The following is a 17,071-nucleotide window of genomic DNA, read 5'->3' as shown; positions in this document are numbered from 1 at the left end:
TAATCAGCAATTAGATTCTATTATAAAATCTTATCTTTTCCTGTTAATGGTGTTTAGCTTACCCTAAAGCGCTTGGTGTCTGCTGGCTCTTCCTCTCCCCATTCATTCTGATTGTCATCCATTAGTGAAATATCAGAGTTCTTCAGTGGCCTATAAGGAGAAAAAATTCCCATTAGAACTGCTGCTGTGCCCTCCATCCCCAAAACCCCAGTATCCGAAGTCAGTCTGGCCCCTGCACCATCAACAAAAACCTGCTACTAATTTAACAACCTATTCTGTCATTATTGTTTACAAAAACTCCTCGTCTCTATTATAACGCACATTAAGCATGCCATAAAGCTTTATGTCCTGTTTTTCTGTGGTCACACCTACATCCAAGAAAACCCCATGCAGAAAAATCACAGTACTCACTTCAAGCCGACGGAGTCCTCGCCGACGGGCTCTCGCCGCTTCTTCTTGCTAGGCTCGCTGGCTTTGAAGCCTTCAGGGAACCAGAGCTGGCCGTGCTCTCGCCTGCGCTTACGGGAAGCCACCATGCCCACGACCACGAAGGCCAGCAATGCCAGACCGACCAGTACCACGTAAAGCAGGTAGAGCTCTGTGGGTTGCTTCTTTTCACTTTCAGCTGAAAGAAGGAAAGACATGTCAGACCTGACAGACGAGTACGGGACAGTGTGTGAAGAGGTCACACACATGTCCTTGTACGAAAGCAATCCTTGTATGCGCAAAAGATGCTTGGCTAACAACGCAGCCAGAGGAGCCAGGTTTGTGGTGTACACTTGCTAAGTGTGCGTATACCATTCAGGAATAATCAGAATCGCTAACCATTTTTTTTCATGAAAAAAAGTGGTGCTGGCAAATAGGAAGACGAGGAAGTTAAAAAAAAAGAGAGAGAGAGAGAGAAAGAACACCTCCTCTCACATCTCCTCAGCCCAGGGTACCAGGAGACAACTTTACCACTTCTTCTTTAAGGGGGAAAAAAGGGAGGGATTAATGAACTTCAAATTACTGCGCACGCTTTAAGCTGTAAAGACGAAGGATTTATTAGGATTTTCAAGATAACAAAGACTCCCAACTTCTAGCACACTCCCGATCAATTTTCCTCCGCTTCTCTTTTTTTTTTATCCTGCCCCTCTCCCTGTCTCTGCTAAAGATTTTGAAATGATAAACTCTCCTAACCTAAACCCTTGGAGATGCGCTAAGGCTTGGTGTTACATTCAGAGAGGTGAAGGTTGCAGCAGCCTGCTTCTTTCCATGCTTAGGCCACACTGAGATGTGTGTGTGTGTGTGTGATATTTGAAAAACAGATCTGTTGTTAGAGAGCTTGATTTACAGCAATTAACCATTTTGGTGCCTGGAGCAGGTAGATTTGCGCTGACTGCAGCATTGATTGTTTAGTTCATCTGACATGTGATTCCATTTGCTCTCTAGTGTTTCAGTACAAAAAAAACCCTCAAAAACTTCAAAGTCCTCCACATAATCCCTGCCGTGTTCAGTATGTGCGTGTGTGCGAAATGGGATGACTGTTAAAGGTCGAGCCTAGAGCGATTGCTGCTGGTATATTCTGAGATCATTAGAGCAAGTAAGTGTCCATTAACTGGGAATTTATGGATATCAGGAACATGAAGCTCTCGTGCAAGACAGGGTGTGTGTGCGTGTATACACATGTCTGTGTGTTTGTATGGCTGTAACCATTTGATTAGACAACCAAAAAAAAAACAAAACTTCAGATTTAATTTTTTGTTGGTGTTGTTGTTATTGATTCATATTCATTTTGCCTAGTTTGCTGGAAAACATGAAAGAAAGAAAGTTCAGACACTGGAAACTCCTTCCATAAAAGTTAAATAAATAACAGCATACTTTTAAAAATGTGTTTCTGGTTTGATTAGATTATCTGGAACATCCACCATATAAATCATGCATAAAATTAGTTGTAGTTTTGATGTATAAGAATGAGTGCATTAATGAAAGCCTTGGATTTGAATTACCGTCAGATTTGAGAGTTCAACTAGAAAAAAACAAAAGGCGGCTGGCTAAGGAAATAACTTTTCACAAAGCCCAGTGTCTTATTGTTCAATACTCACTACTGACGGCCTTGATATACGGCATGTTCAGGTTTCCACTGGAGGCAAGGGCTCCCAAGAAGGCAGCGACATCAGTAGCACTCTGGAAACACTCGGTTGACTGCTGGTAGCACTGCCGGTTATCGATCTCTAGATACACCACCGAGCTAGAGAGAAGACACAATGTGCTATAACACCAAGAGCTCCATTAAGTATTCACAGACCAACTGCAAAGAAACTCCCTCACTTACCTTTTGACCTGCGTGTGGTCTTGCTCATGGTGGCCTGAGCCAAAGACGTGGGACCATGAGTCCACTGAGCGCTTGATGTTGTGCTTTTTGAGCTCATGTGTACTTCCATAATACGGGTAAATCATGAGTTCTCCATGCCCGTCCAGCCTGAACACCACGTTGGTGTGTAGCACTCGGCTCAGCTCACGTAAGAAAGTCGATGAGTTGTTGCGCAGCTGCTCAGGTGGCAACTGTACCACCAGCACCAGTTGGCCTTCTGCACGCTTCTCGGGCATGTCCTCGGCACAGTCTAGTCCGTCCCAGTCACACTCTGCGTTGTTGCAACCCTGATCACAGTGACCATCAGCGTAGTGGTCTTTACAATACTGATCATAGAGAGGGCTGAAAGATAGAAAGACACAGCAGAAAATAAACTTTAATTGTGACTGCATAGTGCTATGTATAATGAAATGGAATGAAATCGACTGAATTCAATGCAAGAAATTCACTTCAGATAATACATCCCAACAAATATGTATCTACTCTCCGATGTCTGAAACTCACTTGCACTCGCCACTGCTCTTCTGGCAGTCAAACCCATCATAGAGGCAGCCAGCATTGTGACACTGTTTATCACAGACGCCATTGTTGAAGTAGCGCCAGCACTGCAGTGCAGCCGAGCAGTTCTTCCACGGATCATGGAAGTTGAGTGAGCATTCCCCGTCATCCCACTCACACTCATAGCTGTTGCAGGCGCTGTCGCAAAACTTGTTGCCCTTTTTAGACGCGCAGTCAGCCACCGGACAGCTGGCCACCACTTTGGGTGGAGTGATATCGTGGCCGATGCCGCCAGAGAAACCGTAGTCCAGAATGTGGCAAAGCAGGCCGTTGAACGTCTTAGGGCACACACAGTGGAAGTAGGGTGCCTCTGAGGTGCTTTTGCAAGTCCCGCCATTGTAGCAGGGCTTGGAAGTACAATGGCTATCAGATGTGTGCTGACACTCAGGGCCACTAAAGCCTGGTGGGCACAGACACAGTGGGGCTTTCTGGCCCGAGATGCAGGTGCCACCATTATAACAGTAAAGGCTGCCACATGAATAAGCATCATACTCGCAGGTTGAACCAGTGAAGCCCTGAAAAAGAGAGATGGGTTTGTACTGTACCTCAGCAAAGGAAAAAAAACTTATTGTGATTAGTTGACTGAATTGCTTGAATATAAACTCTGTTAGAAAAATAAATATGGTAAAATTCTAGACAAATACGTGGTATTCCACCAAAAATGCTTTCAATTTTCATGTATCTGTTGATTAGATAAATAATATTATCTGCAATAAAATTATAGTTCCTTTACTACAAAAAGGAATGCAGGTGACACACCATTGACACACTGATTGGCACTCATTAATTAAAACAAAACATATATTTTGGTCCAGAGAGTCATTTGCTGATAGATGAGAACCTTACTGTATTTATGTGTCACTTACTAGAGGACATTTACAAATGAAGCCATGGGGAGTATTACTGGCTACAGCACAGGTCCCTCCATTTCGGCATGGTTTCCCCTTGCAGCCATCAAGTACAGTGTCACAGCGCTGACCTATCAATAAATGCAACCATGTACATCAGGGGCTCATTATTATAACTCCACAGTATCAAACAGTTCTCGACTAAGCCCTATGATGGAAGTAATATCTATGGATGGAGAAAAGCAAATAAAGATAATCCACATCATTGTACCTGTGTATCCAGTGCGGCACTCGCAGCGGTAATTGTTGGTGAGCTGGATGCAGCTGTGGGTGCCGCGTGGGTCGCAGGGGTTAGACAAGCACTCGTTGACGTCTCCTTCACAGCGCTCTCCCACGTAGCCAGGAGGACACTCGCAGTGGTAGCCACCAACACGGTCTACACAGCGTCCCTTATTAAAGCACTTTGGCTCTTGGGTCACAGGGTCAGTAAAAGGTGTGCAGTCATCAATGTTGTTTTCACAGTGAACACCTGGAACATAATGCAGAAAGGGTTAGGCTGCATCAGGCATGTGCTGATAATACTTAGAGCTCTGATAATAAGTATGGAAAAATAGGATTGAGGCATGTATAGTATTTTTTTTGCCTATGTTATAACAATTACATCTTATCTGTAGAATGTAATTAAACTCCTGGCCTTCACTCACCAAGGAAAAATCAATCAGAGAGGAAAAGTCTCACTAAGCTGACTACTGTCTGCTAATTAGTGAAGTGAAGGATGAACAGATTGACAGATGAGGTAACTGACCTTGGGTTCCTCTGGGACAGGAGCATTTGTAGGCATTGACGAGGTCGATGCAGATGCCCCCGTTCTGGCAGGGCTGAGAAAGGCACTCATTGATCTCATTGGAGCAGTTTACTCCATGATAACCTGGCAAACACTGCAATAGAGGAAGGGGAAAAATGCCAAAATATAAATAAAAACATTTTTGTTTACCTGGCATTGTTCCAATATCTTACTAGGCAAACAGTTGCATTCAATGTTGCTAACAAAGGAGCCGTGTTAGGTACATAACATATAGGTAAATGTGCTAAAACCAGGGTAGAATCAGGGTGTTTCACATACAAAACCATACAAAAAAGTCGACCCTTGGGTGCACATCAAAAAGCATCATTCTGAAAACAGACTGAGGATGCCAACTTTCTTGCTAATCATCATATTAAGATATTGCATTGAGAAGCTAATCCTAAATCAGCAAGCTGTGAGTAAATAAACTTTATGTATCACTGTGTTTCACCTCACCTCACAAGAATATCCTCCTAAGTAATCTGTGCATGTAGCGCCATTCTGGCAAGGGTTGGGGATGCACTCGTCCACCTGCTCCTCACAGTAGCTGCCAGTGTATCCTGCCTGGCACTGGCAATAGTGTGTGTTTCCAGCATCCAGACAGTGGCCAGAGTTACGGCACAATCTGGCAACATCCACACCTTCAGAGCAGACAGGGGGACATTTAATAAAAGCAAGACCTAAGCGAAGATGTTTGGGTACATCAGAGAATATAAGCAAAGAGAGTCCACTTGAAGAAGAAACGGCATTCACAAACCCACACATAGTCCCTACCTCGCTGTTTGGCTGCCACCTCACAAGAGACACTGGGCACGTCACAGTAGAGTCCAGTCCAGCCTGTCTGGCACTGGCAGGTGTAAGTAGTGCCACTCTGTCTGCAGGTACCCCCGTTCTTACAAGGAGACGGCTTACACCAGTTCACCAGATCCTGAATGGCGCAGGGGACACGATTTTAAGTATTATTAAATAAATGTCTTGGATTGTATGTTGAGAGCAAAACTGTTTAGTGAATTCCCTGCTCAAAGTAAATTATTTATTATTATAAAAAAAATATAATTTTTACATTATTAATGACAAATATTTGATCTCTCTGGTGCCATCAGATTATATACTGTAGACAGAGGGTTGTACCTGGCAGTTGAATCCATGATAGCCATGAGGACAGGTGCACTTATACGTGCCATAGCTGTCCTGGCATGTGCCGCCATTCATACATGGTTTTGAATCACATTCGTTGATGTCATGCTGGCAGTAGTTGCCCGTGAAGCCTGCCGGGCAAAGGCAGCTGAATGTATTGATACCATCCACACAGGTACCGCCATTAAAGCAAGAACTGCAAAACACAGAAAGGAAAATTCATATGGCTTTTTAACATCATGTGCACTTTAAGCAATCTGAGTAATATGAGCAATCTGACCACAGTCATTGATTCCTGCACATGTTCCTATTGCCATGACATTTAAATACTCACACCTCTTGCTTGTTAATCTTACCTAGTTTGGTCTATTATTAAAATGTAATCATGAATAAGTCATAGCAGATACTGAATAATAGGTTTTATACCCCAGCTCCGCTATATTGGTTGCTGAATCAGAATCGGACTGGTCCGAAAATAATTGTCCATAACAGCAGCTCTGACAATACAGCACTTTAAGTCACAGGTTTATATTAATACACGCATTCTAATGTGCCAAAATATCTATAGTAATCATATAAAGAGTGGGTGGTTAAGGAAGTATAGCTTCTATAACATACGTCAAATCAGGAACTAATCTCACAGATGTTCAACATGTTATAGTATGGCAAATAGCAATTGTATAAAAGGAATAAAACAGGATTTTTTGTGTGTGCCTGTTTTGAGCCCAGCCAAAGATTTTAGTATGACCCTTAGGTTCCCTTAATAAATCTGCTGTGAGGATGCACTGCCTTTGGTTTCCATACCCACCCTTTATAAGTATTTTTTTTGGTCATATCCCAGCTCCTGGGAAAGAAGCCTATCCTGTACTTGCATGGAGGTTTGTCCACCAAAGCGAGGGCCAAAGGGCAGTACCAGCATGTATAATGGCAACTGAGTTTCCAACACAGCATGGTCATATATCTTATCTAATCTTCTGTTATGCATTTGTTTTGCAAATGAAGGCTGGACTCAGATTTTACTCACAGTAAGAAAAATCTTAAAACTGACTGTAAATGGACAAAACAGTTGACTGCTGTAAGCAAAACAGTACAGGCAATGTATGTGTAATACCTCTCAGTGCAGTCTTGTGTGTTGGTCTCGCAATGAATGCCGCTGAAACCAGGTAGGCAGGTGCAGGTGTAGCTGTTCACGCAGTCTGTGCAGTTGGCTCCGTTCTTACAGGGATTGCTCTCACACTCGTTGATGTCCTCCTCACATTTGGGACCACGGAATCCCAGGAGGCAAGTGCATGTGAATGTATCTATACCGTCCTTGCAGAGCCCACCATTACTGCACGGGTCTGAGTAAAACACAGATAGGGTTATATGTATCATGGAAAGAGCAAGAGAGCAAGAAAAAGCCCAGAGTGTAGAAGAAGGGAAGGATCTGGACTTACTGGGCTTGCAGTTGTCAATGTCAGTCTCACAGTTGCGTCCAGTGTAGCCTGACTTGCAGTTGCACTTGTAGCTGCCAATGGAGTTCTGGCAGATGGCGCCATTGAGACACGGGTTTTTCACACACTCATTGATATCAATCTCACAGGTCTGACCTGTAAAAACAGGAAAGAAAATCAGATGCAACAAACACGCAACAAATGTTCTTGGACTTCCTTTAAAAGCAGTGGAGTATTTGATTATAATGAGCAGATCGCACGCTATTACGTACTTTTGCTGTGCCGCTCTGTGCTTACTAACCTTGCCAGCCTTCAGGGCATATGCATGAGAATCTCTCATAATCTTCTGACTCCTTACAAACCCCACCATTCTTACAGGGTTTGGGACTGCATGGGTCTAACAGAGTTTCACATTTCTCGCCTGTGAAACACAAAATACACCTTATTTTAAAACAATGCAGCTTTTTCAAATGATTGCTAGCATTTATTAGTGCACTTTGTTAGTACGAGTTGCTGCTTTTGGATCTTCCTCCAAAACAAAAACCTAAAGAACTGAACTAACCCGGAGGAAGACACTCTTTCATTCTTAAGTGCACTATATTTAGTTAATGACACTGGATTTGGAATAAGCCCTTTAAAGGGTTCCCTCTTCTCAGAGACATTAGCATTTCATCACTGGTGAGAAGAGGTGGGTGGCCTCACAGCCCGTCTTCCTATCTGTTTCCACGACACCAGGCCCCTACAGGAAGCCGGCAGGCCTTTCCGCCCATTGTCTTTCCATTTGCTTTTCTGTGAGAGAGGAAGCAAGGCAAACAGGAAATATGTCAGGCTACTGTTCCCACCCAGCCTGGACCAGGACTCACTTGTTATTCCAGCTCCAACTCGGTGTGGATTTTTCCGCCAAAGAAAAAAAAGATGAACAGGATTTCAGCCTAATAGGCTGCGAATGATCCTGTCTGTTTTGTAAAAAAAATACAGAGAAAGGAAAGAATGCGAAGTCTTCTGCAAACTAATTCCCATATTGTTATCAGCAGCACTTGCGTATACTCCAGGATAGGCGAGGATGACCAATAGGCCAGGATGACCAAACAGGCAATCAGCTTGTGGAGAGGAAAAAGGAAGTGCTGTTGCTGAACCGAGCACAGAACATGACCTTGCAGCACGTTTCTCCTATCTCTGTGTTTTGCGAGCGGAAGATTAGTGTGTATGTTTGGAAAATGTGAAAGAAAATAAAACTTTGCTCAAAAATGTCAGCTTCGAGATGTGGAATGATAATAAACAATCACGCTCGTACCAGTGTAAGGCAGCACACAGTTGCACTTGTAGCCGGCCACATCGTCAATGCAAGTCCCTTGGTTTAAGCACGGGTTTGAAGCACACTCGTTAATGTTCGTCTGGCAGTTCGGACCTAAGAACAAAATCATGGCTCAGGCTATGACTTAAGCTATCAGGCAGGCGTACATAAGAAAAATGAGCAGCACTAACCACTGAAGCCAGCTCGGCAGGTGCACACATAACCACTGGTCATGTCCTTACAGGTGCCACCGTTCATGCAGGGGTTCGACTCGCACTCGTTATTGTTGATGTCGCAGTTGGTGCCACTCCAACCCGAATCGCACATGCAGTTATAACTATAAACAAGAAGAGATATTATTGTTATATTATTCCATTTTAAATGGGACACGTTCAGTTTATATCAGAAAAATATATACAAACTCACTATTAGACCTCATGCACCATCAGCACAATGACTGTCCAAATAAACTAATGTCTAAGTCTTTTCAATAAAGGAATACTGTTGAAAAGAATAATCTGTTATGTGTGAATGGTTTACACTTCTCTTTTAGCATTGGAAAACATTGAAAGTATCTCCTATGTTGATCACCCATATGTGATAGATGAAGTGGACGGATAGTAAGCTAATAAATTACTAGAGTTTGCCTTTAATAAAGGAAACAAGAACATCATACCCATTGACTTTGTCTTCACAGTGTCCGTGAATGCAAGGGTTACTGAGACACTCGTTGAGTTGAGACTGGCAGGTGGAGTCATGATAGCCATTAGGGCACTGACAGGTGAAACTGTTGACTCCATCGATACACGTTCCTCCATTGTGACAGGGGTTGATGGCACACTCATCAATATTGAAGTTACACATTTTTCCTGTGTTGGGAATAAAAAACGTTTCAAGGGCATTTAACAGCAGGATTAAAATGACTAACACAGACACAATACATATATAAATACATTTTTCTTTTCCAACAAACTGAATTGCCTCATTCTCTGATTGCTTTTTGTCCACCAGCTTTTTGCCGCCACTTGAAGCAGCGCCACCATTCAGCCGACGCGAGGCACAGCATGAAAAGGGAGGTTTCATTTGTCGCTCTTCTTTAAACCGCCTGCCAACTTTCCCCTTTTAAAAGATCGGCTTACACAAATCTTTTGCAAATCTTTTGTCCTTTAAAGCCCCCCCAGATGCCTGGCAGCTCTTTCTATTGAATGGGGGAGCAGCAGAGGTTGCGTGTCGGAGCGCCAGGCGGGGGATTGGGAGGGAGTGTAAGGCAACACCGCAGCCAGAGTGTGTACTCGCTGGCCAGCTGTCCCTCCACACCCTTGTTTGTGGTGAACTCACCTGGGGAGACTATTGTCAGCACCCATTCCCCACTGCCTTTACAGTGCCATTCTCTTGCTATGTGATCCACACAAATTTTAAAAATGCAACTCATGAATATTACTAAAATAATATCAGTCAATACACAGGGTATAGTAACACTATCTATCAGCAAAGAGCTCATCTGTGTGTATTTCCAGAAGCAGCTGACCTGTGTATCCTGGCTCGCAGGCACACTCGTATCCATTGATCTTGTCGATGCACTTGCCATAGTCGCATGGGTTGCTCTTACAGTCGTCCAGATTGATCTCACAGTTAACACCTGTGAAGCAAAAGTAAAGTCCAGTCAAATGCTACAGCAAAAATGATTCCAAGCTGCACAGTTGTTAAGGAATTTGTTTATTTCAGAGCAGTAAGCTTGCTAAAAATTCATTCACATATGTGTGTGTGTGTAAACTTTAGCATCTAAACCACAGCAGACTGTAACAAAATTCTAGTTTACTTCCTCACCTGAGGTTCCTCTAGGACAAACACACAGGTAAGAATTTGCCCGGTCCTGACAGGTGCCTCCGTTCTGGCATGGCTGGCTCAGACACTCATTGATGTTGGCTTCACACAGTCGACCAGAGTAGCCCAGGTGACACTGGCAGGTGAAGCTGGCCAGGCCGTCATTACAGGTTCCATAGTGACACGGATTGGACAGACACTCATCGATATCAGCCTCACAGTGCTGTCCTGTGTAACCTGCACCATAATAAACAATATTTTATACTTCTGTGTTTCTCATATAAGCTGTAGGCCAAGCCTTGAAAACCTGCATCAATCCCTGGCTCCAGAGTACAATCTTTTAGACATCCATTTGTTGAAATTTCCCCATTGTGGGGCGAATAAAGGTTTATCTTAACATATTTCTATTAACATGGTAAAAATGAGTAAAGTTTGTACAGGCAATATATCTCTCAATATATATACATCTCTACAATACATCTCGCAATACATCTCTCTATATAGAGAGATCCAGTCAGAGCTTATCTGTGGTTCAGTAAGAGAAAGTAGGCCAATCAGATTACTTGTCAGGTTAGACAATGCCTCTGTGTACAAAGCAATGGTTTGTCAAGGTTCAATCATTAGTGCCTCATCTCTCTAATGCTCTTATGACTGAACAGGGAGAAATCCCCACAGCCTCACTTCAAAATCTAATAGAAATCCTTCCCAGAACACTGGAGGTTATTACAGCAGCAAAGGGGAGCATCTCCTTACATAGCCATGGGATGTTCAACAATCAATTACAGGTGTGGTAGTCGGATGCCCACATAGTTATGGCCATACGATCTATGTGCGTGTGTGTGTGTGTGTGTGTGTGTGTATAATATAAGCTGATTCAGCGGCAAATACTTTCTAACTGTATAAACACTGTATAGTTATGTTAGATTAGACAGTAGTAGACAGTAGACGTTTGACTGTTTGTTATTGTAACAACACAATAACAGTGAAAGAGAGAATAGTTTTTAATGATATCAAAGCTTTATTGCCTTTGTGGTTTAATACAGTCCAGGTCTTGAATAACTTTCCTGAAGAGCTCCATACCTCCTACTGAACGGTCGCAATGCGTTCTCATATCTTAGTGTTATATTAACAATGTAAGAACATTGGACATGAATAAAACTAAATATATACTGAACATAAACATATACATTAAATTACACTGAATCCGAATTTAGAAACCGTCTAAACTAGACTGTGTGTGTGTCTAAGCAGAAAAAATAATAATTATAGTTTTTGAGTTTATTTTAAAGCAGACATTTTAACTTCAGTTTTTTGTTTATTTTGGAAAACACTATAAGCTAAAATAATCATGTTATACAATGGTGTTTAGGCCTATAATTAATCAGATTAAAAAATAAAATTGCATGGTTATTATTTATTGTAGTAGCACTGCAGCATTGTGCAGCTTCATGTCTGTTAAAATTTAAAAAATAATAAATTAAATTTTAATATTGAGCAAAGCCATAAAAATGTGACTACATTAACAAACATTATTAAATCATTACACTGTCAAAACATTATAATAACCTCACAGTCAGTAAGGCTGTTTTGCATGTTATGGTTACTAACCTTGTGCCATAAATAAATGCTCCATTCTCTGTTAGCTGAAGTGTCTCAGAGGTCAATGCCTCAAAATGCCACAATAATGAACATGAAGCAAAGTGCATTAAAAGTCACCACAGTGTACCATAATTTTAGACCATGTATATTCACATATTTGGCTAATGTGCAATTTGGCTAATGCGTAACATGAATAATCGGATTATTTCATAAACACAATTAATGCCCTGGTCCTGAAAGGTGTCTAAAAAAGGTTACAAAATCTATAATTAGCAAATAAAAGTGCTTAAGAATTTGCCATACCCTCAGTGCACTGGCAGGTGTACATATTGGGCCCATCGATACACTTGGCGCCATTTTTGCAGGGCGTGCTGGCACACTCATCGATGTCAACTTGGCACTGGTTCCCAGAATATCCTGAGAAGAGAGGCAGAGTGAGGGAGGAGTGAGAAGTGGGGGGGGCAGATAAAGAGGGGGATAATAAAGAGGGTAGAGCGCCTTTGGGATGATCTCTCCAGACCACACTTGCTTCATTCCACCACACTCATCTAAACAATCCCCAGCTATGCTTCATTAACATGTCCCCAACACTGTTCAATGTGTTTCCATTCTCTCTCTCTCTCTCTCTCTCTCTCTCTCCTCCATTCCAAACTCCGTTTTCAATAAATCGTCATAGGGAGGAGGAGAGGAGGTTGTTTAAAAAAAAAAAGAAAGAAAGAAAGAAAGAAAGAAAGAAAGAAAGAAAGGGGTTAAAATAAACCTTCCAAGGCCTCCTGACCAAGGGCATCAGACAAAAGGGAACAGTCTATTCAATGAAATGCAAAGCTGCACTGGTTGCTCCCTTTGTCCTGAAGAACTTTTCCATCACAATGTGCATTCTCTCATCCTGCCTTGGCCCCCTCTCAGCACTGCTCGAAAGATCTCTGCCACCTATAACCTTTCACTATTCAGTAAGCTCATCATTCAGCATCAACCAGCAGGCCAGTTATAGTTATAGCTATCTCAAAAATACAGTCTATGCACAGGTTCAAGTTTAAAACCCTTTAAGTTATATTTAAAGTACATGAATATTCTAACTGAAATTAGAATTAGCCATCTTCTGTAGTGTAAATAGCACTATTGCTTATCCCAGTGGAAATTCCATTGTCGTAATGTTCCAGCGCTACCTAACAATCCAACAGGGATTTCCTCCAGGCCTCTAAAATGGCACATTTCAAAAAGCTCTATTGTGGTTACCATGGTCTCGCTATGTATGCCATTCAAAAGCAACCCTGCCCTGCATTCTGAACGGCGCTCTCATTTGCATCTGAAGACAGAGTAGAGTGGCCTAGACTCGGTTTCGCCAGCTTACCGTACTTCACAACTCCCAATCACTTTGCTCAGGGACCCCACGGGCCTCTCATCACAGAATCCTAAATGCGTACCTTGATTACCCCAGTATTTATGCATGAATTCCTCTGTATTACAAATGCATTCCACCCTACAAGAAGTGGTCGCCTTTCTGTACAATAATCCTCTAATCTGCTTTTATGACATGTCTGCTACTTTATAACCAGAATTACTTCCAATTCATTTGGGATGAATGAACAAAATAAAAGTAAAAATGTTAGATATTCAAAATTCAAACCAGCAATGCAGGAATAAACCTTATACCTGATGATCTGATCTAACTGGACTACATCCCCAAAGTGTGATTTGATGACCCTTGTGCTATTTCAAATTTATTATCTCAAATAAATTTACTCCGTTTGTTATGCCAGATACTTTTGATGATGTTACATGGTGACAATTATTTTTTTAAGAGCTACTAGAAATAGATACATTTTCAGAATCCTACGATATGGATTTTTTTTTTTTTTTTTTTTTTAGCAATTTGGCTGCAGCTAGCTAAACCAGCCTGAGGGCAGGATTAGGTTTCTTCTCTCTGTGCTGTCCAGGGGTTATGCTTACCTTTGGGGCACTCGCACTGGTAGTTGTTGATCTTGTCAATGCACTTCCCATTGTTGAGACAGGGCATGCTAGCACACTCGTCTGTATTGATCTGGCAGAAGACTCCCTCGTATCCTGTCAATTAGCACAGAGAGGCAGGCTTCAATTTTAGCCAAAGAAGTCAAGATGGCTTAGTGATGTGATCAGATTAGTTTCTCTTTCTAATGGACCAAACAGAAGATATACTCTACTGAAAAATCAAAAATCGTTATTAAAACGTCAGACATTATAATGTACTGTCATCTTTAGGCACGCAAAAGAAAATCACACGGTATCCTGAACAACTATGTGTGCTTCACTGTACCATGTATACAGTGAGAATATGCTTCTTTACCTGCCATACAGATGCAGTGGAAGCCTCCGATCTGGTCCAGGCAGGTAGCATCATTCTGGCATGGACTGGACATGCACTCATTGACGTCGAGTTCGCAGCGAGCCCCAACGTAGCCCTGAGGACACTTACACTGGAAAGAGCCATTGGTGTTCAGACACTTCCCAGCATGCTCACATGGGTTTGAACCTATTGACCAAATGACAAAAATCCTATAAACCAATACCTCTTCTAACATGAAGTTCACAGAAGTAATGACTGCTGGTCATGATATTTGAGAAGAGGGATCTAATATTGATCAACAGCCTGATAATGAAACTATTATTATTTTCATCTGTGAAAGACATTTATACCAGCAATCCCTGCTCAAAGGTTTTTGAATTTAGAGTATTTCTCTCTAAAAAATTAAATTGGTTACCCAAAGAGCATTCATCGACATCCTGGTCACAGGCTAAGCCAAAGTAGCCTGTAGGACATGTACAGATAGCCTTGCCGTTGACTGGGTTGGTGTCACAGTTCGAGCCTTTCTGACAGGGGTTACTAATACAAGCATCATCCAAGTGACACAGCAAACCTGGATTAGATGGAAATTATATGATTAATACCGGTCGCATATACCTTATAGTATCTATTATTAGAAAAGTATATTTAAACCCACCTAATCATAATGATAAATCAAATAATGAAAAACAAATAGCTGACTACTTCTGGTCCCACCATATTCTACAAAATGATTACAAGGTAAAAATAAGTACAAGTTTAAAAATTCAGACCTGTGCGTCCAGGTGGGCATTCACAATAAAAGGACGCTACACGATCATGACAAGTTGATCCTTGATGGCAAGCAGCATCGACGCAGTCATCAATATTCTTGCTGCAGTCATCACCTGACCAGCCATTCACACACACGCAGGTGTATCCACCCTTATTGTTCAGGCAAGTGCCACCATTCTGACAGGAGTTGGGCATCAGGTCACATTCATTGACATCCTCCTTACAGTACTGGCCTATCAGGGGAACACAAGAACCAAAAGATATACATGACGCACAGGCTAAATGAATCCAACCAGAGTTAGTAAGCTAAAAGCCTTTGTGATGGCTCATTATAAACACTTTTTTATATTGTCACAGAATAAAATGCCCAAGCACAAAGGTGTAGAATTCATACCTGTCCATTCCGGTTTGCACTGGCAGTTGTAAGTGTTCACCCCATCTACACAAGTTCCTCCATTTTCACAACGATGGTCTAGACAGTCATCAATGTTCTCCTCACAGTTTTGACCACTGAAGCCTGGGAAGACAGATGTTTAGAGTTTGTTAAACTAGTGGAATGAATGAGATGAAATTCAAACATTCAAGTTTCTAACATATTTGCTTGAAGTTGAATATTTCTGGTATCTTTCAAATAACTATTGGTCTTAACATAGGGGTACAGTGTTTGTGAAACCCACTGTTACATACTGAAAGTGTGGTTAAAAGGTCTTGTGGTCGAACCGTTTTCTTTTTCTGGGAAGAACAGCAGTGCCAGGTCTCAAGTCAGAGACGCCAGCGACAGAGTCAGAGTCAACTGACAACAACCACAGTTTCCTTTGACTACAACAGCAGTTATGAAACATTCCTGTTTTCCTGTCCATTTTATCCTTATACCCGTGATATATAAGAAAATATATATTTCAATCCTATCCTAAGCACAGAATCTGGTATATATTTTCAGGGATTAAAGCCTACATGCTACAGTATGTACTGTCTGATATGTACACCTGGATTTTTTTTGCCCAATTTCATCATTAATCTTAGTTTTTCCATGTAGTTCGACAACTGACAAGGACTAGGGGGAAAAGGATACAAGACATGCAAATAAGCACTTTCCACAAGAAGTTGACAGCAGAAATGCAGAACCATTGGTTCCTCAACCACAGTTTCATTTCAAGGTATGCATTTCCACTTTTTGAACAATTAAACAATTGTTTAAAAAAATACCCATAATAAGTCCATCTAAAAAAACATGCTCTCTAATGTTTCTATCCATTGGGATCTAATACGCTAGTTTGGCCATCTTGAGGGAAACTGTACAAATTTCCTAGTATGTGTGTAAGACCCATGTTTTTAAGTTCTCTTAATCCAGAGACAACACCGTGAGGATATTGACCTTCAGACACTTCCTTATGATAAGCACTAATGCCTTCCTGCTGACCAGTTCACACACAGTGGGTGCGCTTACATCATGCTGACGAGAAGACTTTGGGAGAGCTAGCCTAGCCAAAGTCCCACACTGGTGGGAAACACTGACACTACAACGTGATTACAGGACAGTTTGCTCTTATAAATCTCCAGCATCAGTGTTTGACAGTGACAGCAGACTGCTATCATTTGTCTTGTCCACAATTAATTCAAAAAAGTAACCAAAAAATGCTAACACATCCATAGACAGTTAGCTTTTTGGCTAGTTCATAAAGACTACCAAAACGTGAATAAGATCATGCTTTCCTACCTGGCAGACAGAAACACTCATACTTTGTGTCTCCGATCTGCTTGCAGGTCCCGCCATGATTGCATGGTGATGGGTTGCAGGGTTGGTAAAGAGTCTCACAGTGTTTCCCCGTGTACTCGGCTGGACAGTTGCAGCGATAGGTGCCCACTTCGTTCACGCACATACCGCCGTTCTTGCAGGGAGATGGGATCTGAGCACACTCATTAACATCTTGTTTGCAAGTCTCTCCTGAAAAGAAGGGTGTGCAGATGCAGATGTAATGAGAATCAAATGGACTGCACTGGCCTCCATTGGCACAAGGGTTTGAGGCACAAGGGTCAGCCTGCTGGCAGTTTGTACCTGTAAAAACGAAATAGCACATAATCACCAG

General features: G+C 42.0%; 1 protein-coding gene across 1 annotated transcript in view; it reads right to left on the bottom strand.

Moving 5' to 3' along the window:
- Positions 1 to 17,071, bottom strand: part of notch1b (notch receptor 1b) — a 38,013-nt gene that overhangs the window by 9,215 nt on the left and 11,727 nt on the right. Inside the window, exons 4-29 of the mRNA XM_058374722.1 lie at positions 16,702 to 17,040; positions 15,379 to 15,501; positions 14,984 to 15,217; positions 14,629 to 14,784; positions 14,214 to 14,399; positions 13,841 to 13,954; positions 12,194 to 12,307; positions 10,295 to 10,528; positions 9,996 to 10,106; positions 9,144 to 9,336; positions 8,659 to 8,804; positions 8,468 to 8,581; positions 7,475 to 7,594; positions 7,177 to 7,329; positions 6,852 to 7,080; positions 5,735 to 5,936; positions 5,378 to 5,531; positions 5,060 to 5,244; positions 4,565 to 4,697; positions 4,031 to 4,288; positions 3,778 to 3,890; positions 2,858 to 3,426; positions 2,315 to 2,695; positions 2,085 to 2,230; positions 412 to 625; positions 63 to 150 (exon numbers count right to left, since the gene is read on the bottom strand). Of these exons, the coding sequence (XP_058230705.1) occupies positions 63 to 150; positions 412 to 625; positions 2,085 to 2,230; positions 2,315 to 2,695; positions 2,858 to 3,426; positions 3,778 to 3,890; positions 4,031 to 4,288; positions 4,565 to 4,697; positions 5,060 to 5,244; positions 5,378 to 5,531; positions 5,735 to 5,936; positions 6,852 to 7,080; positions 7,177 to 7,329; positions 7,475 to 7,594; positions 8,468 to 8,581; positions 8,659 to 8,804; positions 9,144 to 9,336; positions 9,996 to 10,106; positions 10,295 to 10,528; positions 12,194 to 12,307; positions 13,841 to 13,954; positions 14,214 to 14,399; positions 14,629 to 14,784; positions 14,984 to 15,217; positions 15,379 to 15,501; positions 16,702 to 17,040 (5,009 nt within the window). The remainder of the gene's footprint in view (positions 1 to 62; positions 151 to 411; positions 626 to 2,084; positions 2,231 to 2,314; positions 2,696 to 2,857; positions 3,427 to 3,777; positions 3,891 to 4,030; positions 4,289 to 4,564; positions 4,698 to 5,059; positions 5,245 to 5,377; positions 5,532 to 5,734; positions 5,937 to 6,851; positions 7,081 to 7,176; positions 7,330 to 7,474; positions 7,595 to 8,467; positions 8,582 to 8,658; positions 8,805 to 9,143; positions 9,337 to 9,995; positions 10,107 to 10,294; positions 10,529 to 12,193; positions 12,308 to 13,840; positions 13,955 to 14,213; positions 14,400 to 14,628; positions 14,785 to 14,983; positions 15,218 to 15,378; positions 15,502 to 16,701; positions 17,041 to 17,071) is intronic.

Source organism: Hemibagrus wyckioides, linkage group LG22, assembly GCF_019097595.1.
Source record: "Hemibagrus wyckioides isolate EC202008001 linkage group LG22, SWU_Hwy_1.0, whole genome shotgun sequence".
NCBI lineage: Eukaryota > Metazoa > Chordata > Actinopteri > Siluriformes > Bagridae > Hemibagrus > Hemibagrus wyckioides.
This window is presented reverse-complemented; position numbering and strand designations above follow the sequence as displayed.